This window comes from Curcuma longa, chromosome 8 (genome assembly GCF_044706935.1).
Source record: "Curcuma longa cultivar G26 ecotype Majalengka, Jawa Barat chromosome 8, ITB_CL_G26_1.1, whole genome shotgun sequence".
Lineage (NCBI taxonomy): Eukaryota > Viridiplantae > Streptophyta > Magnoliopsida > Zingiberales > Zingiberaceae > Curcuma > Curcuma longa.
The window spans coordinates 12,169,915-12,195,407 of record NC_133868.1 but is presented as its reverse complement, the minus strand read 5'-3'; the positions used below and the strand labels follow the sequence as shown (position 1 = coordinate 12,195,407).

The following is a 25,493-nucleotide window of genomic DNA, read 5'->3' as shown; positions in this document are numbered from 1 at the left end:
CATGACTTACAAATCAGGTGTATACAATAGCATTCAAGTTTATCTTAAAATGACTCATGATACAGTAATCAATCCAATGTCTACAACATCCAAATCCTATTTTAGAGCACTGAATAAGATAATAGGCAAGAAAAGTAGTTTAAAGGATGATGGGTTATAAATGTGTACATATATGAAGGATTTAGATACAAACAAAATCTCAAAATCGATTCAAAGCACAACAAAATTGATTTAAGCCATACCTCCAGACAAAGTCAAATCCAGCATGACATTCAACAACCAACATTCTATACGCTAAATCCAATCATTGTGCCACCACCGATATGTACGACAAATCATTGCTTGCACATGTACGGCTGGCAAAGTGCCAGTTACATTTCAACATTAAAATACTACCCAAAAAAATATCTCATTTTAGTAGAAGCGTTAAAACCAAAATCCGTATGATTTGACTCGCCGTAAGAGGTAGCTCTCTTTTCTGACACATCGCTCAACTTATAGTGCCCCAAGAACAATTGATATGAATCGAGGCACTGTGAATGGTTCATGGATCTACATAAAATCCACGAGATTACTCTCCATCCTTTTACATTTGAAATAAGAATCGTGAATAGGCAGAAAAATATATGCTGGAACCAGGAATTTCCAAGATGAGCAGGCAATGTTGTTTCCATTTTTCAACTGCTCCAAGCCACCAACAAGTGCCAGCTGCAGGTGAAGAAACACTCTGGCTAAACCAGCTTGGTTCATCAATGATCCGGGGATTTTTGCTCTGATCCATCCCGTGGGAGTCCAAATATTCGAAGATTTCGGTCCATGGAACCAACTGCCATGTATTTTGCATCAGCTCCAAACTTTAAGGATGTAACTTTCCCTGGGGTACAGGTTAAAAGAGAATGATGAATGTAAAACCAGGAATGATAAGTAGGCACCACGTTGTGCATAGAAGCAAAAAATTGCACCTGTTCCAGATAAATCAGGCCACGTCTTGATAAGGTTCCATTCCAGCTTCACATTGGCAACTTGGTAGACTCTGCAAATTGCATTTACAAAGTGAAGAATGCAAAAACAGAGTATGTTAAATTGAAAGATCAGCAACCACCAATATTTAAACATGAGGTTGCACCATCAAATCGATTCTAAAATGGTAAGAGTATGATGGATAATTTCTTTTCCATTTATTGGATAATTTCAAATCCTTAATGGCAGAAATGTTATACAAACCTTATATCAGGGCCGGCAATGGCAAGATAACTCCCACTGAAATCAAATTCAACTGCAATAACCGTGTAATTTCAAGTTACCAACAAGATTGAGACATCAAGAAATAAAATAAAATACTTTCAAATATCTGCCTTAGACAACTAGATATCAGGTTCCATGATATTTCTTAAACAAAATTTATCCAAGACATGTACCCCCAAATGATTGAACGTATCTATATCCCATGACAGAAACTAGAACTCTAGTGGAATTGTCAGTGCATGCATCAATGTGGAATAGACCACAAAACGCAGACAGTTGACGCCATGGACACATGAACTATAAATTCTTCTGAACACATGAACTATAAATTCTTCTGCCAGACAGTTGTGAGTACAACTGAAAATAAAAAAAAAAACCTAAAAATCTTTCACAACAACACATTAAAACACACCAGAGTTTGTTGGAGTATTTGAATCATATGGAGAAAAGGATCTGAAGTTCTTTAGCTTCCTAAGATCCCAAAGCTTCACACCATCTGTAGCTGCCGTCTGGACAAAATCAAGAAAGCATACATCACTGCAAGGCATTGCGAACATATGGCTGTTTAAACCATCTTTAAAAAGAAATTGTACCGCAAGGAAATAACCATTCTCAGAAAATGACACAGCAGTCACTGAACCAATATGCCCATCAAAATTTGCAACATTTGACTGAAAAAAGATAAATTTGCAGTAAGCAGGAGAACCCATGTTTATTTAATACTACCTAATAAACTATCAACCATCAAAATTCTACCTGAGACTTTACGTCCCAAATTTTAACCATGGCTCCGGCAGTGCCAGTACCTAGAATAAGACCGTCAGGATGAAATGAAGCTGAAGTGTAGCCCTCCTCTGACATAGCTTCGCCAACCTGCATATGGATCTAGTTATATCTATATTAAGAGGACCAATTAGAGTACACATGGATGAGAACTTGTGAGAAGACAGTAGAATAAAAGAAAGCAGAGAGCAAAAGAAAGAACACAAGAAAAATAGTATGATAAAGAAATACCTGAGTAAGGCAGGATCCTGTAGAAAGGTCATAGAAACACCAAGTATTATCCATAGAAACAGTCACAAAGTATTTATTCGTAGCATGGACTGTGACACCTTGTACCTATTGCAACATTGAAACATCCAACTACAGAGCTAAGATGAAGTATGAAAATAGCAACAAAGTATAGAGAGATCAAGGAATTATTTAATTAAAGACAGAATTAGCATCATTAATTTTTAAATCTGGAACATTCATTTGTATGTTAAATCACAAGAAAGCACTTGAGAAAATATAAATATGTAAGGATGCAGACTTTGCAAAGGCCACTGAAGCTAGGAAGAACTGCCACATCATTACTTTTTACATGGTCTGCCATTTGCAACTGTAAATCATATTGTACTACTTGAGAAAGCTTTAGCAGGAATAGAATGAATACGAAGCTTCTGTTATGGAGACTTCAAAGGAAGACAAATTTCAGAAACTAAAGGATTAATTGGATAGAGTTATGACCATGAATAAGGTGTTAACTTTAGCATTAATTAAATATTAAATTTAATTATTAAACAAGGAATACCTCATGAAATTATTGTCCAAAGGATAATTGTTGGGTGGTTATCACATACTTCAAGAAACTTATAGAGAGGTGAACTGCAGTGTTTGTTATTTAAAAAATGGCAAAATGCTATCTCACTTAATGCCATGGATGACTTCCCCCTTTGGATTCATGGTACACGGAGTGTCTATTTATTATCTAAGCCAAGCTATGTGACATGAGTCCTTCTGTAATATCATGAGTTAATCTTATTACTATTTCCATCACATAGGTATTACTTATATGCTTGTATAGGGTATTCTTGGTTTAGTGGTTTATTGCATTGCATGATAGTATATGGCTATGATTTTCCTTATCAAAAACCATTGCCAAATGTTTGAAATATATTATTTTTTACCTGGTTGAACTCATTTTTTTTGCTAGTACATATAAATTTACAAAGACATTGAAGGCAGAGCATCTGAATATAAGCTACCTCAGCAGTGTGATCCCTCAGTACATGACGACAATCATAGTTTCCATCTTCAGACCCTTTCCAAATGCGAACTGTCTGAAGGAACATAAATAAATTCAATGAGAACAAATACAAATAATTACAGAACTTCAGGCAGTTTCCATAATTCAGCCAGCTGCAAATATTCTGCAACTGTATTCTAATTTTATGGAAAACAATTAAACAATGTCTGCATGCAAGCCATCATTGTTTGATGCAATTTTACGGCAACAAAGCAAATCATTTAATTATAAATACTAGAACTACTTAAGATTTACATAACGTGTCCTAAAGTTACAAATCTGTGTGGATGATGGTATTAGGGCCTAGTCTTTTATGTAGCAGCATTCTTCTTAATAAAAAACTTGCACTTCATGGGCAGGGAACTCCAGAACAAGTATCACTATAGTATGGCAGAGTTTTACAAAGCCAGTATAATCCAATAACATATTTCACTTGAATAAAAAAAACAATATTTTAAAACTGAGAAATAAAGAATACAAGCATATTCTTAAAATAAAAAAGAAATTTTTTTCTATAAGGTTTAATCTTGAATTGTGCCTGAATTTCAACATCTAACTGCAAGGATATGGTTTCTATATGATACACTTCACTACTTATTCAATTGAATTATATATGATAATATAATTAATTTTATTTAATACAAGCTGTAATTTTTATTAAAAATTTTATAGTTGGTAATTTACTTAATAATTAATTAGATTGTCATGTATATATTTATTGATGAATTTAAGTGTCTCAGTTCAAAGTTAAAAATATTTGCAACCAATTAAATTTTTTTTTATTCGTTAGCCACTAAGAAGCTTTATATTTCTTTATTCCATAATGATTTACACTTATAATCGGCATAACTTTTGCAACTAAAATGCTGAAATAAACAATGAGAAAATAGGAGACTCCTTGGTCCTCTATATATTGAGGTACATTTTGTTTTCAGATTTTGATTCCCAATTTGACTGAGGATGTAAAATATTATAATATTATAAAGAGAATTCAAGCATTTTCAAATTTTGGAGATGCAAAATATTATATTTTTAACGAAATTAGAAACTCCTCCCATGGTGAATAAACTCCGTCATGGTCAGTCCTAAGCTCAGATAAAGGAGGATTATGTCTTGGTAAGGACCACTATGTATCTACGAGAACTTGAAAGTAATATTAAATATGTAAGGGTTGGATAAGATAAGATATTATAAGAATACTGACTATCTTATATTTGAAACATAGAATGTATGAATGCTCACTAGCAAAATAATAGAGGTAATAGATATAATGATTAAAAGAAGAATTAATATTTTATATTTACAAGAGATAAAATGAACAAGCGAGGAGACAAAGATGACAGAAAATTCAAGTTCAAATTATGGTACACAGGAAAATGAGAAATAAAGTAGGTATTATTGTAGAAAGTTTGTTAAGAGATGTAGTGAGAGTAATTAGAAAGGGAGAACTATCGTTGTTAAGATAGCTGTAGCAAAAGAAACTATTAATATAATTATCATATATGCACCACACATTTTGAGAAGATCTAGATGAGGTAATACAAAAGAGTCCCACAAACGAAATGATTTTAATAGGAGGAGATCGAAATAGACATGTAGGAGTTTAAAATGAAAAATATTATAGGGTGCATGGGACTATAATTTTGGAACAGCGAAATGAAGGAAAAGTTATATTAAATTTCACGATAACATATGAACTTATAATAACTAATATATTTTTCGAAAAGAAAGAAAAACACTTCATTACGTTCAAAAGTAAGAACGATAAATCATAAATTTACTTACTTATAGTCAGGAGGAGGGGGAGAAAAATTTGTAAATATGGTCTTCCCTTGACTACCCAATATAGATTAGTGGTGTTAGATATGCGCTCAAGCATAATAAAAACGGACATAGCTCCTAGGATCATGTGGTGAAATTTAAAGAATGGGAAGTAAAATATCTTTAAAGAGAGGGAAGGAGCACAAGTACGAGGAGAAATACATAGCAACTCGAATCCAACATGGGATAAGATGGCATCAAATTCGAAAATGGTGGCCAAGAGCCTACTTGATGAGGAGCCTATAAGTTGTTGTGCACTTGAAAGAACAAAGAAAACTTTAAGTATACAATAACTAACAAAGAAGCCAAGAAAACAGTGAGTGAAGTTAAAAATGAAGCTTTCAAACGCTTATATTGACACTTCATACAAAAAAAAAGACATCTATAGAATAGTTAAAGTAAGAGAGAAAAAAACAAAGGATCTTACCCAAATAAGATGAATCTAATAGGATATTGGTGAAGGATGAGGAAACAAAAGAACGATGGTGATATTTTCATCAATTTAGGTACTAAGTTAATTTAGGAAATCTAAATAGGTAAGAGAAGTATACAAATTTTAGAAGTAGAATAGACATTAAATGGAAAACAAAATTGAAAAGTGGTTGAACCAGATAATATTCCAATACAAGTATAATAGTGTTTAGGGAAGTAAGGTATTGAATAACTTACGAAGCAATTCAACCTAACATTGAAACAAAGAAAATGTCGATCAGTAGAAGGTTAGACAGTAAGTACTTTAGTCCTTGTATGAAAGCAAAAGAGACATACAAAACTATGTCAACTATCGAATCGGTAAGCTAATGAATTATATCATGAAACTTTGAGAAAAAATAATAGAAAAAAGATGAAAAAAAGAGATCAAGGTGACTACAAATCAATTTGGATTCCAACTTGAAAGGTACACATGATATTCGTTAACCTTAAAAAAATTTATGACAGTCCCAAAGGAAATTATATGGAGAATTTTAAAAATAGGTATTAGCATATATTGAAACAATAAAAGATATGTATGAGGATGTAATAGCAAGAGTGAAGACATCAAACAAATTAACCAAAATATTTTATAGAGTTACATCATGGATCAGCTCTAAATCCATGTCATTTTACACTAGTAATGGATGAATTCACTAGACACATCCAAGACATGGTGCATAGTATTTGCATATGTCCACATTTTAGTCGATGTGACACATGAAGAAGTAAATGTTAAACTCGGAAAAATCTTGAGGTTTTAAGCTTGATAAAGTAAAGTCAGTTTATGGAATTTAAGTTTATTAGTAGTAGACGTAATAAGACAATTGGTAAAATAGAAAATGACAAGTTACATGTAAGTGAGAGTTTAAAATATCTAGAATTATTTTTGCAAAAAGATGAAGGGGTTGATATAAATGTTTACATAAGATACAAGTAGAATAGTTGAAATAGAGTAAAGCGTCAATAGTTCTTTGTGATTATAAGGCACGTCTAAAACTTAAAGGAAAATTTTACAAAACGGTAGATAGTTAGACCTACTATGTTATAGGGAGCCAAATATGAGAAAATGAGTCACATATATGATGATGTTAAGGTAGATGTACGGACATACGAGAATAGACAAAACAAGATACGAGAACATCAGAGAAAATTTCATATTGCACCTATTAAGAAAAAATTTTAAGAGATGTTTTAGTGATATACATACGTATTTAGATGGTCAATAAATGTCCCAATTAAGCGATATGAGGACATGAAAAATATACATATTAATTGAGAAAGAGAGACCAAAAAAGACTTAATTAGCAACAATAAAAAAGGATAAATTTTATTTAAATATAATAAAGGATCAAACCCAATGATGTAAGATGACTTATATAGTCGACCTCACTTAGTGGAATAAAAACTTGATTGTTGTTGTTGCCCTAAACCCTAAATTTTATTTTATTGAATAATTATAAAATTTATTAAAAAATATGAACAATAAAAACCTTAACTCTAACTCAACCAAATCAAATTTAAAAATTTTTAATGCAAGATTTTTCAATAAAATTAAATTTGAATTTGAAAAAAAAAATTACAAGTGATTATAGTTTTTCCTAGCTGATCAATGCACACCTATAACAATGAGTGCATGCCTATTGCAATCATTGTATATCTTTAATAAAATTCTCATATAATGAATTAAAAAATAGTGAAAGAAAAAAAATTATAATATCAACTTAATCAAATAGATTTTTTAATCGAACCCTAGTTGCTTGAACCAAAACCAAGAGGAGAAGCTCAACACAATTTCGTGAAGCCTTATATTTCTCATTGTTTGCTTGCACATTCTCTCTCGGTCTCTCCCGATGTCATAGAAGTTGATACATCAAATAGAATCCTCGTTGTGATGTCACGGAAGTTGAAACATGAAATAGAATCCTTGTCGATGTTAGTTACCAAATTTTATTGTATTTAAATTTTTGCATCTTAAATTATTTTTAAAATTTTAGACTAATTATGTTTAAATGAACTAATATGTTTGGTTGGGTGGAATCCATCAAGCAAACATTATGATTCAAATTTGGCTCAATTGGACTTATTTTGGCAAGTTAAGCAAGAACTAAGTTTATATATAACATAGTTTAGTTTAGTCGTTCAATTAGATTAGTGGAGTTTTAAGGAGGTTAGGAATTAAATTCACTCCCTCTCTCACGTACTCTCCTCATTTCTCTTAATTTCTCTACCTCGCTCACCCATCACAGTCACTCATTGCCTACTGTTGGCCTTTGATCCCCTTCCCTTTCTCTCTCTTCGTCTCTCTTTTCCTCTCGTCTCTCTCAAATTTTAATGTGACTCATCGTGTTGGTATTGTCTCACATGTTAAGTAGTAGAATAATAAATTCCACTCATATTGATTGCGCACGGCTCGGTACTTCAATCTCATATTTCTCATTCCATTTTGCATGATGTAATTGAAGCATCTATTCTTGTAATGGCACGATTAATTAATAACATCCTTGTTGTCGTGCATATCCAATAAGTGTGAATGTCAAATGTTACAAGTATCTAAATTTCTTTGTAAAATGTTTTGTTTTTATTTCAGGAAACCAGAGCTAAGGCCCCATTGTAGATTAACGTACAAAATAACCAAACAGAAATTTTTGAATATCTAATTTGAACCAAGTTTCATGTAAAAACCCAATAAACATAAAAGAATTCATCTTATTAAACGGTTAAAGTTAACTACAGCAAATGATAAAGAAAAAAACATATCCATTTAGCCCTGCAGGAAAGGGAATTAATATTTACATCCAGCAATAAATAAGAATCATTAATAATGAATCATGTTATAAATGAAAACAAGCATACGTTGACCCACTAACCTTATCGCCTGATCCAGTTATAACCAGTTCATCACCGGGCACAAATTTGATAGTTGTAACCTAAATTATGACAGAAGTATAGACTCATAAAAGAATCAAAAAAGAAGATAATTGTTAACAAAAAAGTTAGGGGTAGAGGTAAATACCTTCTTTGAGTGACCAGTGAGTGTCGATGAGATTTGACCTGATGTCCTATTGAAAAGAACACCAGTTGAATCTATACCTCCAGTAGCAATTACATCCTGTTAGTTATAAATAGCATGGTGTTAGTACAACAATAAACATGTAGATAGTTTCATGAACATGCAATGCTATATAGGTAGAAGGTGGGGGATAGGGGGGCAATATCATATAAACATGTCAACTGAAAAATAAAAAAGCATAAAATTAACCATTTAGTACCTACCCTTTGAAACGTCTGTATTGAATTTTGAATTTAAATAAATATAAAGAAGTGTGACTCAAATTACAATTAAAAGAATCTTCTGATTAATGTAAAAAAAGCCCTGAGATGACCATCCTCAAAGAGAAACATAATCACAAATAACCATTAGAACATCCTACCTTGGAAGCATCGATATCTAGAGCAAGAATGCCTGGCTTGTTAGACTTGTGAAGGGGATGACTAGCGACCTGAGTGTATCTATCCAGCATATCAACAGGAACCAGTGTTGTTGGAATCTAACATATAATAAAGCAAGAATAAGATGCAAGTTCGAGATTCCAGAAAATCAAAGTATTGTTTTTACATTCTTCACAACCTCCTCTCATCTTTGTTTAAATAATTTCTTTATATTAAGAAAGACTGATCACTACAAAATATGATTATAGAAACGTTTTCAATACTCTAAACAAATATATTATACATATAACAGGGTTGATAACTTGTTGGGTATATTGTTGGTTCTTTTCAACAACAAATAGCGCACACAAGACAATAAGCAAATCTATCATAACATAGAGGGAAATTACCTGGCGCTTTTTCCGTTGTCCAGATAGCAAAGTATTACATTCAGTAAGTTCTGCAATGATAATAGGATTAATACCAGGACGAATTCTCTTCTGGTCAGAACCTAACTCATCCACTGCAGCTGCACGGTCATACAAAATGGAAATAAGTTTTAGTTATAAATGTGTAATTTCACATATAGAATTTAGCAGGCTCTGGACCTCTTTTGCGGTCACTGATAACAACTGCATTATCGGCTTCTATCCTCTCTGCCTGAGCCAAAAGCATTCTTGCATCATCTCTTTCCTTCTTCAGTCTTGCTATAACACGGCATGCAGCATCATGCTGGAGTATAATGCAGTTAGTACAGAACAAGTTGTCTGTCCTAAGAGTGATTACATAATATAAACCACAGAAAAGGAAATAGCCAAGATTAAAAACAGTCAATATCAAATTTTATACAGGTCTCATGGCTAGACATGTGGTTGCGGAAGACAAAGGAACATTTTTTAATGGAGTGGACAACATTACCATTTAGAGCTTCAGAATCCAAACAAAAACAATGGGAATTTAGTTCAGATTGGGTTTATCCACATAGAGCAGATAAATAATTGAGAAACAAAAACAATAAAGAAAAGAAAGATAATGTTAGAATATTTAGGAATATTCATATATAAAAATATAAATATTTTTTTTATATAGAATAAGTCTTCTATAATAGGTCCCTATATTGATGTATAAATACGATCTTGTTCCTTGTAATAAAATAAGATCTTTCTTATATTATTTTACATGGTATCATAGCGAGATTAATTAAGTTTCTAGGATCTCCCCTTTTTCTCTCTCCTCTTTTCCTCCGCTACACGAGTGCCTCTCTCCCGTGAGCGCGAGCGATTTCTGAAACAGGGACGGCTTCTTCTTCCGCACACGCCAGTCTCTTCTCTTGCGGCGGACGGCGAGCCACGAGGATCGGCCACCAGCACCTGCTTCTCCGACGGACGACAAGCAAAGAAGAGTCACGGCGGACTTCTACGCCGTGACACGGGGGGGAAGAACACATCGCCGCAATCCTCTGACGCGATCGAGGCTCTTCTCTCGCGATCACCTCCATCCCTGCTTTCTCTGGTGGATCCGCGTCGCGGCGAGAGAAGAGTCTCTGCAACCCGCCGCGCTCCCCGACCGACCGCGAGCCCAACGCGTTCCTCGTCGGATCCGCGTTCATCTGGTATCCGCGTTCCTCTCCATTCAGTCCGGCGTCATCCTCCCCGTTCTTCGGCTGCTGCCTCTGCCGGTGCTTAGGAGGAGGCCGCGAAGTTCGAGGGCGAATCATCCGCCACGCCAGAACAAGTTACTTTCGATGACGCTCGGCGATTCTGGTGGATCGAGCGTTGTCGGTGAGTCTTCTGAGCCTTTATTTTGAGCCGGATGATTAGGGTTTTCATCTCGATCCGTGGGCGAATGCCTTATCGAACAACCGCATTCTACTTGCTCCACTTGTCTAGCCCTTGCTGGGTGAGGATATCAAGAAGTCCTTCTCTCGCTACTGGTCCGCTGCACTTCCTAGCAAGCTGAGCTGGGCTCGTGGAACACTCTCTTTAAAGGCTTAGGCTTCCTGAGGATAGACCTTGAAAAGCAAAATTGACAACACAGAAATTGAACAAATCCAATGATTCTTCTTTTATATAGCGGTTTTCGTCGGAGATATATTCTGGAGTGCGCCTGCTTCATCTGATCTAGTCTTCTCTTCCTCTGATCTGCTTCCTCTGATCTGATCTGAGCGCGTGAAAGGAAATCCTGGCCGCTGTGCGACGCGATTTCTCCTGCGCACTGGGTCATCTTCCGAAGCGTGATTCCTCTATGAAGATGGTGGCCCATGCAGGTTTGGTCTCATCAGCTTTGATTTCTCGAAACAACAACAGACCTCCACCTCGTAAGAGTGGCAAAGGACGCCCTTGGTGTGATCATTGCCATCGACTTGGACACACAATTGATAAATGTTGGAATCTACATGGTCGACCTCCTCGTGCTGCATAGATCGTCCAGAGTTTTGTCGCTACTTCAGCTTCCACACACAATAACTAAGAGAGAAAGAAAGCACTCAAGGGTCCTAGAGAAAAGATAGATCCATAAATAACCAAGCTTGACACCTTGCCAAACTAAACAACAAAAGCGTAAACACTTTCTATTTTCATCACTGGCGTTTAGACCGTGCATATGCATCACACAAATAGGATAGCAAGGAATCTGAGGAAACAAAATTAAAATATAGTTCCAATGAGAAAACAAGTCAAGTTCAATGTTCTTTCCACCTTATGCACAATAAGCTCTAATGAAAAAAAAGTAAATAATTTAATTGAAGATCATCAGTAGGGATTGTGCAAATGCACCAAAAGGCAAAAACAAGGAAAAGAATTTTCAGACATCAAAAATGGCCAATTAACAACCAAAAAATATTCCTTCTTAGGGAATTTTTCATACCTGATACAAGGCATGACTCAGCTCTTGCCTGGCTGTGTACAATTGTTGCTCCAGTGCAAAATTGGATAGCATCAAAGCATCCCATTCCTATTCAGAAGGAAAAAAACAAAAATTCTGTTCATTGAGGATGAATAGGTATATGATGTAATGAATGATTCAAGAAGAAAATGGATTACGCACACCAACTAAATGAATCGTGCAAAAGACAGACTACACAAATCCAACAGTTGAAGCAAATGGTATGCCTGTGTGTTGCATGATTGTTATACAAATTCAACAAGTATTAAAATACTAAAGTACATCAAAATTAAATAATACTAAATTGTAAATACTTATACATAATCATAAAGTGTAAATTGAATCAAGTAGAAATGTCAACTCTTATTATAGTTTTCTTTTCAAATTTAATTTATATCTGAGTAGGAAAAAATAAATGAAATGAAAATAAATTTTAGATGAAATTAATGGGACATAAATTTCTAGCCATAGTATGAAGTCAATATACAAGAATATATTTCTGTGTGGAATAATTAAATAATTTAGATGAAATTAGTGGGATTTAAATTGAGAATAATAATTCAGATGAAACTACTGGGATTTAAATTGAGAATAATAATTCAGATGAAATTAGTCAGATTTAAATTGAGAAAGAGACAAAGAGAAGGTGAATTTAGGATCATCATGTATATGCTTGCATACAATAATAATTAATGCCATTGATAATTCACAAACTTGATGTTACTGTCCAAATCAAATGTTGCAATTAAAACTAAAATCAAAACCATATTTGAAATATTTAATATCACAAATGGAAACCTAAACTTTACTTAAAAAATATTGAAAAGAATGTGACATAGGGAACATTGCTTTACATATAGTATAGACAACTTCAGATGATTATTTTTATGTTTTTTACATAACCAAGTAATAATGATGTGGTTTAAACTAGTAAAATTTAATTTGGAAATTTTAATTCAGCAAGTTTATTTTTTTTTATAGGTTGTAAGATATTTTTTACTTGGAAATTAGTTAATTTTAATTATTATTGTTAGAATATTTAAGGATAAATATTCTGTTAAATATTCTGTTAGGAATAAATATTCTGTTTTTTCTTTTTTATAGAATAATTCTCCTAGAATAGGTCTCTATATTAGGGGTTTATCTCTTGTAATAAAGTAAGATTCCATATTATTTTACATAGTATCAGAGCGAATGTTGGCTTAGGTTTAGGTTTATCCGCCAAACCAAGCCATGATCCCCTTCCTTCTTTTTCTTTCTTGTTGTTCGCCGCCACCACGCGCCTTCCTCGCGTGCACTCACGTGCATCTTTTCTCCTCCACCGCCTTCCTCGTCGCACGTTTTCCTCGTGGCAACGCAGCAATCACAACGGCTTCCTCGTCGCGCGTCTTCCTCGACGCGACGAGCAACACGCCTTCCTCGTCGCGTGTTTTCCTCATCGCGACGCAGCAATCGCAGCGACTTCCTCGTCGCGCGTCTTCCTCGACGCAACGAGCAACACGTCTTCCTCGTCCCGCCTCCCGCGTGCCGATCTCCTTCGCTGCCTTCCTCGTCGCACGTTTTCCTCGTCGCGACGCAGCAATCGCAACGGCTTCCTCGTCGCGACGCAGCAATCGCAACGGCTTCCTCGTCGCGCGTCTTTCTCAACGCGACAAGCAACACGTCTTCCTCGTCCTGCCTCCCGCGTGCTTCTCTTCTCTGCTGCCCTCTTCCAGTAACGACAGCAAGCTAGCAAGTTCCAGCTCTCCTTTTCTTCTCCTCTTCTCGTTCTTCCAGAAGTAGGCGGACATCAGCAGCACCTACCTTGTGTTTTTCCAGCAACACAGCAATAGCAACACCTTTCCGAAAGCAGGTACTGATGGAAAGAAGGTTGATCATGTCACCTCGTTAGGGTGGCAAAGAACGCCCTTGGTGTGATTATTGCCACCGACTAGGACACACGATTGATAAATGTTGGAGCCTACATGGTCGACCTCCCCGTGCTGCACAGATCGTCCAAAGTTCTGTTGCTCCTTCAGCTTACAACCAAACCGCTATGCATATCACCTCGAATCCAATTTTTCATAAGAGGACAAAGCATATTGAAGTCGACTGTCACTTTGTCAGAGAAAAAATCATATCTGGTGAAATATCAACTAGTTTTGTTAACTCACAGGATCAACTAGCAGATATATTCACCAAGTCACTGAGAGATCCTCGAATTGACTACATATGTAACAAGCTGAGTACATATGATTTATATTCTCCATCTTGAGGGGGAGTGTTAGAATTTTTAGGGATAAATATTCTGTTATATATTCTGTTAGGAATAAATATTCTGTTTTTTCTTTTTTATAGAATAATTCTCCTAGAATAGGTCCCTATATTCGTGTATAAATAGGGGCTTATCTCTTGTAATAAAGTAAGATTCCATATTATTTTACAATTATTTTCAGGAATAAATCATTCAGAGAATGTATTAAATCTACTAAGTTATTTTAGAAATTGATTATTAGTTTATGAAATTTGTAGAGATAGGTGTAATTCTAAGATTTAATCATAATCAGGCCTATAAAAGGGGCCCCCAACACCCTATTGTTACATTATCTTCTAATCAATGACAATTTGAATTTTGTGTTATGAGATTTTTTCCTATGGGGGATTATAGGTTCTTTGTGTTATCTCAGTTGGTATCAAAGCCATATTCCTTGTTCGATGCTAAGACCTCACCTTCCTCTACACCACTTCATATTAATTCCCCCTCACATGTTCCTATTGTCTACTTTTTGTTGTCCACCCATTTGCTAGCCAAGCGCCCATCACGCAGCTGTTGGGTTGCCTACTGCAACTCTCACCGCCTAGCGTAGAACCCAACACCAGGAGAGTGTTCGTGGTTTTTCTTCAACCCTACAACCATCTTTCTCCTAAACTCCTTATGCTTTCCTCTGCAATCCACAATCCTTTAGCTCTTCATGTTATTCATTGCTATCTACCTCACCACTGCCATACCCAATGCTCACATCCGATCTGCTTACAACCCCTTCTCTCTGCACTCTTACTACAGCCATCAACCAACAAAAGCCACATACAACCCAACATTGACCAACCGTACCGCCTCTACACGTCCTCCATCTCAGCTCAATGACACCTCTTCTCCAAAAAAACCTGTAACTAACATAACTTCCCATGCCATCTCTTCCCCAGATGCAGCTCTCGCAGGTTTGTTTCAAACATGTCACTTCTTCAGTTCAATCTTCTGCCCCTTCCCATCTGCAAACATGAAATCCTCTACCTCCTTCATTCCACCACCATATCTCGGAAACCCCTATAACCTCCACTAGCATTGCCAACCGCTCGTAACAAACCACCACCCATTGTGTCTACCTCATTCCCATGGTGTTTTCCTCATTCAACTCCTCCCTACAATCGAAGATTTCTCAAGCTTACCAAGACATTGTCCATAAAAGCACCATCTCCTATCTCTTTGAGGTATACACCGACAATAAGATGCAACATAATAATTCCCCATCACAAAATCTCAATCCCTAATTCCACTAATAAACTATGCACCTGATAACCATCAATAAACAACCCTCCTCTTGATCTACAAAAATCATCCACAACCCAAGAGGAAGTTCAGTGCAATGGAACATGCGCCCTCCTGTGCGTGGTTCTCTGCCAAAGGTTGTTGCCTCTGACCGCCTCCTCCACATGTGATGCCAATGACACTCTTCCTTCATCTCTCTGTCAATTTCCTTAATTCCAGGAAGCACAGGCTCACTACAACCCCCTATCCACCATCAAATCCTCCATCTCATGAACTCCTGATCTTCTTAGTTCCAGAATCCCCAACTCAAGCATGTGCCTTCACCTGATCACCTGCTAGCATCCATGAGCCAGTGGCAGCTTCTCTTTCTGTTGACATTGACACCATCAAAAAAAGGGAGCAAGCCTCTTCCTCCTTTCTTTCCTGTGTTTCAATTCAACATCAAATATTCGTCTCCACTTTCAAGCAGCAAATCCACAACCCAGCTTGCAAAAGCCAGCCACAGTCATGCCCCTTACCTACAGCAAGCCTGTTACATGCGGAACGAACACTGAACCACAACCTTCTCTCAGACCAGCAACAATTAGAAATTGTTGTTAAGTTGCAATCCCCACCATTTGATTTGGTGCAAGACTGTGAATCCAGTCCAGCATTTATTGCAGAATATAATGTATAAAGCAAACATAGATCCAATGTAGAGCTGATCAATCTAGGTTCACATATTTTAGTCATGCTTCTTTAGTTTTGGTGCCAGGAGTCTCCTCCTTAGCATTATCACTTCCACACCCATGGCTACTATAATCTATAGAGATGTAAACATCATTTTCACCTTGTGATTAGTTGTAATTTTTTCTTATTCATTGAATGGGGAGACCTAAGAGAAAACAAAAACAATAAGTCAAAGTTCAATTTCTCAACGAATATAAGAATAATGAAGATGTATTTATTTCTCACTCATTAGAAGGACCATCCAAAAAATATATTGACAAAAGAAGCAGATAATAAAGAGATTATGCTCCATGAAGCTCAGGACTCATTGATGTCATATTAATATTCTTTATTTATTGGAAATGATGCCCTAATCAACGCCTCATTCATGTTGTATTAATATTCTTACTCAATGGGAAGAATGGTGAACCTTAAATTAGAAAATTTTAAATTTGAAAGTTTTAATTTTTAAGGTTGTAAGATTATTTTGTTTTGAGTTATAACAAATTAGGTAATCTAAATTATAATTTAGTTTGAATAAGTTATTTAGAAAATAGGTACAAGTTTGATTAAGTTATTTCTGAAATTGATTGTCTGTTTATCAATTGTTCAGGAATAGATTTATTTCCAACGTTAAGTCATAGTTGAGCCTTTAAAAGGAACAATAAACTCTCTTGTTACATTATCTTGCAATAAAAATTTGAGTTCTCACTCTGCAACTACATAGAACTCAAGAAAATTGTCAGTTATCACATTCACATAGTCGAAACATGATTAATCAAAATAGCATAATCCCCATTGGAACCAAAGGATTCAGGATACACACACTATGAAACATTCCTAGAAGTCCAGGGATGCTAGCAGCCTGCAGAGGTCTTGGCTTCACCACCTACCACAGAAATAGTTTGAGAAGAGTAAGAAAACATGCAACAAAATAAAAGAAAAAAACAAAAATGTCTGATATCTACTTAATAAACTACTCAACCATTCTAAAACAAAAGTGCTTATGCATTTGTTCTGTATAATGTTTAGTGGAAGTGCACATTTAAATACCGAAAACTGATTTTAGCAAACATCACAAAAGGTTGCCTCTTTGACTTCCTACTTCAAATCGCACAACTTTTATCCTAAATAATCTCATGCTAAATTAGCAATTGAACTTCCAGCAAATCTAATGGTCCTACAGAAATGGATAACCTCCACAAAGGAAACTTACAGTTTGCTCAGTTGCTTTAGACAAAAAAAAATTAACACTCCATAATTAGTTCTTTCCTAGGTGGTTCTTGAGGACAAAAATCAGAATAGTTCTACTTCACCGACAATAACTCTTCCTCAGCCAAGTTTAAATACAATAATTAGTAGAGTAGCTAGGATGTATTCAGCAGCATTAATATGTTAGTTTGCAAAAAATAAAAATAAATTTAAAAAATGACCTCTGTTTCATCAAGCTAATAACTGATGTCTCAGATAGGCTACCTCAAGTATTTTTGAAGAATTACATAGATAGTAGAAACTCCAATTCCTATAATATATGTAAGAACTTCTAAACCGGAAAAGACAAAGGTGTACCATAATATCATGTCAAAACTATTTTAGCTTGTCATTGAGTACAAGAAATAATAAACCTGGTATGACAGCAGGAAAACTAGTTGGCATGATTAACTGCAGTAACAAAAAAGACTAAAAGAGCATGAGCTAGTGTAAGGAACAAATGATAAATGGTGGTCCCAGGATCTCAGCGAGTTAATTAATCAACATAACAGTAGATTTACCTCTAGTGTTAATGCCACAATTATCTTATACAAATATTATTTTTGTCAAGAATAGCAAGAAAACAACATAACTATGAGAACAAAATTTGCAGTTTTAATGAAGATCAACTGTCAGCATAGACAAAGAATCAATCTTGCATGGTGGGTTGTGAAACTCCTTGACTAAACAAAACAGACCTAAATGTATTTTTAGATACATCAAATCCTTTGAAAAATGGGTGAACATAAGACTGATCATTATTAGGAAAAAAACTAATCAAAGACGAATTATCAAGCAAGATATGGAAGAACGCTAGCAATGTCTCAATATCAACATTGTATCCTTTCTAAGATATATCAAGAAGGCTATACACAGTGCATTTCAGATAAAAGAGTTGCTTTGAAACAATTTGACAAGGAAATTGCAGTATTCCATATTGTATTTGACAATTAACTTGAAGTTTTCTTGCAGTTATAGCTATATTAAGTAGGTATTTGACTCATCAAACTGATGTTGAACAATTGAATTAGTGTTTAATGCTGTTTGATGTTACCCGATAAAAGACTCAACCATTGTCTCATTATTTAGATAGACAGTCAAGTATCTATATGACACACACAGAGTACTAGGAATAAACCATAGGGAAGGAAACCATGGGAGAAGGCTGTGGGAATTGAATAGAAAAATGAGCTAGAAAACAGAAATTAGAGAAAATGGGATGGCAAATTTTTCCTCCCACTTTTTTTATTTAGCACCTCCAGAAAAAGGAAAGTTAAACTCCCCTTGCACTCCAAGCTGTCAATCCAGACAAGTAAATCTAGATGTCTAATAGATCACATTGAGAAATGATGTTTCTGGAGTACCATGCATTAAATCTACCCAAATGAAGCCACAAGCTAGCTAAAGAGTGGTCAGATGTTTTCTTTAGTCAGACTGCTTAAAAGTTTTGGCTTATTCTATCTGTAAATGGCTTTCCTAGTGAGTATTGTGCTTCAGGTGTCACATAACAACGATAAACAACAAAAACAGTCCGAGAAATGAGAATAGAACGACGCACCTTATTTATCTTCACAGCTACGAGATCGTCCATGGTGAGCTCCTCCTTGGTGACGGGGCATTTTCCATGACTCTAAAAATCGTACAGATGAAGCAAACAAGCCAAATTAAAAAAAAAAACAAATTTTGAGTTACAAATGGCATGTAACGGCAAGATAAGAGATGCAGTAGGATATAATTTACGGAGCGTCAAATCTTAAGCCATTCCACCTCAGTGAAAGAAAGTTCAAACAATCGGTTACCGCAATGTGGTGTTCGATCAATCGCCTTTCAAAGAGATGCCCCGATTTCTTGGAAACTACCGGTTCCTCCGGCACTTCGCCGGAGACTACAAAGAAAAGAGGAAGGAGGTATGGTTAGAATCCAGATTGAACAGGAGTAGAAAGAACAGAACCAATGGGACTTTGAAGTGGAGAGAGGATCAGCGGGAAGCTTACTGGCGCAGATCATGGCAGATTCAAGCTAGATTTAAACCAGTGAATACGCCAGCGGAGGTGCGGGTTGGCAGTAGGGTTTTGCGGAGACCTCTCTGGGAGCTTCTCCTTCTCCACGGGACTCGAGGGCCCGAGTCCGGGTGATGGCCAAAATGTAATTCCGATGGCTGAGATTCGAAATCCAATTACGGAAAGATAATAATATTAATATTATTATTATTATTATTATTATTATTATTATTATTATTGGCAAAATTATATAGCTTTATGAAATACATAAAAATTATATACTGAACATTAGCAAAAATAAAAATTAAATTATTTTATTAAGCATTTTGAGTGCACTTCTGCTTTAAAAAATATTTAATGATCCTACAAACTGTTCGATTCACATTCAATTGATGTTGTTACACTTCTAATGACCTTCTAAATTTGTATATATATTTTAAAAAATTTAAGCTCTTAGGGTTATTAATAATTTATTATTTTGAAAAGTCATTAATAACTTTAAAAATTTTAAATTTATTTTAAATTTATATTTTTGGACTACTAATAATCTCTTGAATTCATTGTTTTTTTTTCCTTCTAAATTTAGTGCCCTTGGGCTAGTAAGCATCTTTTTGTTCAAAATGTTTGAAGGTTATCATGTATAAATTATGTGCTTTCCATGTAATAAAATATGTCTTATGAGAATAAAAGATATCTTTGTTATTTGGTTCAATCTTAAATAATGCGATAAAAATTTATTTATTTGAAGGTTTTAGTATATAACTTAGTGCATAGAATTGTATCAATTGTTAGATTCATGATCTACGGTTATATTTGCTTTAAATTTTAAAAATTAAAATCTGACAGTCCCCATGACTATTTATGCATAGCTGTAATATATCAAACAGTAATATAATAATTAATAAGTTTGATAGAATGAAAATAAAATAAAATAATATATAATCATAATAATATATAAATAAAATAAATTCAGATAATATTTTAGAATTTTTTATTATTTTAAAATTTTTGAGATAATTTTGTTGGATTTTTAATTAGATTTATTTAATTTATCTCAACTATAGTTAAGAGTTGATTAATTCAATTAATTATAATTTTAATAAAAACCTTAAGTTAAAAAAAACCTCACGTGATCATCCCTCGCGCATGCGATTGTGAGCCCATCGAGCCGCCTACCACCTCAAGCAAGCTGCCTGCCACCTTCGACCCCCAGCGAGCCTTCCGCATGAAGGAACGATGGCAACGCTGAGTCGGCACCGCTTGTTGAACATCCTATTCATGGGATCGATAAGCCACTGCTACCACCGCCCCAGTGAGCCTTCCGCAAGAAGGAACGGTGGTGACATCGAGCCTTCCGCATGAAGGAACGATGGTGATCAATGCAGCTAGATTCTAGTTAACCCCAAAATCAAGGAAACTCTTACAAATCTGAGGTATTCGCATTCTGAGTTGCATGCCCTCGTTTGCTGACGTGGTAATAACATTGGTTATCCATCTAAGGTTATATTGTTAACTTTGTTTGGTTTAGGTAATAAGTGATTCCCAAGTAATCACACATGTCCACCACATCAACAGACATCAGCAAAAGACCCATGTAACCAGGAAGGTGAATACCTCGGCAGTGTTAGGTTTTCCTCATTTCAAGATTAACGAGAATCTGGCCACGGTTGGTCGTTGAGCACAAGCAGTGACGGTGGTGTCAGCTCGATGTCATCATTGTTCCTTCGTGAGGAGGGTTTGCTGGGGACTAATCATCGAGTGCGAACAGCAAGGGCGGCGCCGGCTTGGCATCGTCATCATTCCTTTGTGCAGAAGGCTTGCCGAGGGCTGATCATCAAGTGCAAACAGCAAAGGCGGCATGGCTAGGCATCGTCGACTCAGTGTTGTCAGTATTCCTTCATGCGAAAGGCTCGCTGGGGATCGATCGTCAAGCACGAACAGCGAGGGCAGTGTCAATTCGACGTCGTCATCGTTCCTTCATACGAAAGACTCACTGAGGGCCGGTCGTCAAGCGCCAACAGTGAGGGCAGTGTCAGCTTGGCGTCGCCGCTGTTCCTTCATGCAAAAGGCTTGCAAGGGGGTCGCAAGTGGTAGGCGGCTCATTGGTCCCATGAACAAGACTACGACAAGTGGGGGACGGACGATTGGAGGTGGCATCGGGCGCACGATCGCTAGACGGTGATAGGGGCAAGGGGTGCACGAATGCGTGCATGAGGGATGACGTATTTTTTATTAAAACTTTGGTCAATTGAATTAATTAACTTCTATATAGTTGAGAAAAACTAAATAGATTTAGACTAAAGCCCAATAAAATTATTCCAAAAAATTATAAAATAATAAAAATTTCTAAAATATTATCTGAATTTATTTATTTATATATATCATCATTAATGATATTATTATATTTATATATATATGTATTTATATAATTTTCATTCTATCAAACTTATTAATTATTATATTATTATTTAATATATTACATGTACGCATAAAATAGTAAAATGTTAGATTTTTTAATTTAGACAAACATACAATATCATCATGTTTAAGGTTGAACCAAGGGTAATACAGTAAAATGTTAAACTAAGTTATATACTAAAATCGTCAAACAAATAAAATTTTCTTACATTATCTAAGATTAAACCAAACAACATTACTTATGTTTTATTCCTCTAACCTTAGTATTAGTTATGTGATTATCAAATAATCACATAATCAAAGTTGTACATAATAACTTGAATCAAACACACCCTAAAGGATTATAGACTCCTAGTCTCTTAAATTTATGTTTATTTTTTTCAAATTTAGATTTTTTTTTAGATTATCAATGACTTTTTTATTAAAAGTATTTAATGGACCTTGATAAAAAAATGTTTGGTGGCGAATAAGATTTCGATTCACTTAAAGCCATTAATGATTTTTTGATTTTTGATGATGTTAAAGAGTTCAGACCTATTTTAAATTTGTATTATTGTATTCTTGATGATCCCTTGGATTTATACCATGTTTCTTAAAATTTCAAGTATGGTAGAGCTATTAATGAATTTTTACTAAAAGTGTGGTCTTAAGGGTCACAATTACTTCTTTTTTTTCAAAAATTCATTGATATCTTAAATAACATGAATTAGTTACAAATTTACATTATTACCTTCCTAATGCTCCTCTGAATCGATTCATGTCTTATTCTTTTAAATTTGGATCTCTTTATGTCATCAATGACTTTTTACTAAAACATATTAATGGTCTTGGACTGTTAAATGAAAATAGATATGCTTCTAGTAATCTTTTGAGTCCCTTTAAAATCATCAATGATTTTTTTTACTAAAAAATGTTAATGGTCCTTGACCTAAAAGTATTTGGTGATTCTAAAATTTTTGAATTCGTGTTAAATGAAAATAGATATGCTTTTAGCGACCTCTTAGTCTGTCCACTTTTTTTAAGATTTTGAATTTTTTTAAGATCATCAATGAATTTTTGTCAAAAAGTCTTTCATAGCCTTTAAGAACTCAGATTTATTTCAAATTTGCATCATTACACTCCTAATAATCTTTCAATTCCACCTATATTCTTTTCTCTAGATTCAAAACCCTTTAGGTTCTCTAAAGAAAATTTTAGATTTATACCAAATTCATATTGTTGTATTCATGATGATCCCCTAAATCCACTCATATTCTTTTGTTTTTTTTTCAAAATTGGAGCCCTTTAGCATGATTAACAGGGACGGATCTAGAAATTAGAGATGGACTGTGCTGATTTTAAGTATAAAAAAAAGTGAATTAAACATCAAAATATAATGAACAAAAAAAAATCTATTAATTTTTTTTGATATCAAATTGTAGATTACAATTATGTATCTAATTTTTTTAAAGTCAAATTAGAGCCCAAAATAGCTCAACCTTATGTAATTTTTTTAAAATTAAATTAAGTCTAAAATAGCTCAATTTTAATTTTTTTAAAATTAAATTAAATCCAAAATAGCCCAACTTAATTCATATCTGCTTAAAGTTATATTTAAAAATATATTATGTAATCTCTTTATCAAAAGAATGGGGTGTGGGGTTTGAACTCTCGTTCTCAAGAGAGATGAGAACAACCGCCAGTCAACTGCGCCATCAACTCCTTCAAAAATATTTATCAATGATAATTTATTATAAGATTCACAGGACTGGGCTACAGCCCAGGATAGCCCCTACTTAAATCCGTCTCTGATGATTGATAAACTCGTTGTTAAAAGTGTTTAATGCTTCTTGACCCAAGGTGTTTGGTGGTTCTAAAAGTCTCAAACTCATACCAAATCAATATATTTATACTCCAAGCACCCCCTTAGTCCATCTAAATGGGTTCAGAGATCATTAGAGTACAATATAAAATTAAAATAAATTTGAGATTTTTAAGGTAGTCAATGACTTTTTGAATCATTGATAGGATAATTTAATTAGGATTCGAGAAAATCTATTTAAATTAGGAGTTAGATTGAATCAATTATCTAAAATTTAAATTAAAAAAAATTAAAGTTCACTTATAATTCACTATGTCGTTTTCTTTCGAACTATGTTGTCCTTCGCTCATCGTCGCGACTTGCACTCTCACGACCTCAATTTGCTGCTGTTGCTTCCTTCTTCTCCATCGCTAGCGGAGAACAATCTACGTCATTCGTGCGCCCCCTCTGTAGGCAGCCAATGTCGCCTGCTCAGGGACAGCGGCCTGTAGAGATTTCATTGTGATCCTCTCCCCCTATTCTTCGTCAGTCGTCGCCACCTGCTCTCTCATATCCTTAACTCGTTGTAATCGCTTCCCTGTTCCTCATCGTGAGCAGAGAACAACTCACGTCATTCACACGTCATCGATGGCTTGTGGAGGGTAATTTTAAAATTTTGTTGTTAACCTCGGAATCATGGAAAATCTCACGCTTCCGAGGTAATCACATGCCTGATTATATCCCACGTGACAAGCATACTCTATTATTGGGAATCGCTCGTTATCTAAATTAAATAAGATTTTTTTTATAACTTTGAACAGATAATCAAGATTATTAGCAATAATCTTGAACCAAACACATCCTAAGATATCGACCACAATTTCGATGACATATCATTGCAATTCTGAATTGGATCGGCGATGACTACGATAATCCACTCTAGACACTCCACAACAACATAAAAGGATGAAATCAGCTCAATTTCCATATAGCACACTTTAAGTAGATAATATTAACTCTATAATAATAATAATTCAAAGATAACAAAATAAATATTTTTCATGAAATGCAGAAAACATATGAAACTCAAATGGAAGTTTCAAGCTCCCAAAGACAAAAGCAAACCACACAATGAAAACAAACACCATACTACATCAAGTTGCAGCAGCAAACCTCCGATCCGGAATCACTTTCTCGACGATTTTATCTTCCTACCACTGGTAAAGTAGACAGCTCGATAAGGACGACCAAAGCACACTCGTTGAGAAAGCAGTTGGATTTTAAGCATGGAGGCCTATGATGACAATGCAAACGCTACAGCTTGACTGGAGTTGCTACCACGACGCAAACCCCAAGTATCACTATCGTGTTCAAACAACCGTGCGTAGGACTTGCTTATATTCCTCTCAATCGAAGATAATCGATTCTTGGTTCCCGCAGCCTGGTAGCATTGAGGAGAAGATAAAGTGTAAGCATATTGATTGACCCAAGTAAAAGAGACAGAAAACATAAACACAGTTTTGCAACTAAAGGAAATACTGGAAGAAGATTATTACACAATGGCTGAGAGAGAAAAATAATGATACCTCATCATGCATTATTCTTACAATAACTGCTACAAATTAAAGGGAACGTAGTTAAATATGTCAAGTTGCTAAATGTTCCATGGTAGTTTGGCTAAGTCAAGTAAATGCAAAATAACTTGTAAAAAGGTGCTGAAGTAATGGACATTTACTTATAGTTTTCATTATAGCAATAGTAGAGACCACAACAAACAATCAAAAGACCTGAGGAGGCTGAGACAAGAAATAACTCCCACAAACACAAATGAAAAGTTAATCATTGTATGAATTTTTATAAACAAAAGTTATAACAGCAATACCTCATTTT

General features: G+C 34.9%; 1 protein-coding gene across 1 annotated transcript; it reads right to left on the bottom strand.

Moving 5' to 3' along the window:
* Positions 1–249: 249 nt before the first annotated feature.
* LOC141833179 (pre-mRNA-processing factor 19-like) lies at positions 250–19,549 on the bottom strand. The gene is made up of 18 exons (XM_074720566.1): positions 19,400–19,549; positions 19,205–19,290; positions 18,964–19,035; positions 16,981–17,043; positions 11,903–11,989; positions 9,646–9,769; positions 9,448–9,566; positions 9,040–9,156; positions 8,622–8,717; positions 8,476–8,535; positions 3,273–3,347; positions 2,260–2,364; positions 2,002–2,118; positions 1,839–1,916; positions 1,658–1,754; positions 1,225–1,276; positions 963–1,033; positions 250–874 (listed from the first exon to the last, which is right to left on the bottom strand). The coding sequence occupies exons 1-18, from the start codon at positions 19,410–19,412 to the stop codon at positions 750–752; spliced, it is 1,557 nt and encodes a 518-aa protein (XP_074576667.1). The 5' UTR covers positions 19,413–19,549; the 3' UTR covers positions 250–749.
* Between the last annotated feature and the right edge of the window lie 5,944 nt (positions 19,550–25,493).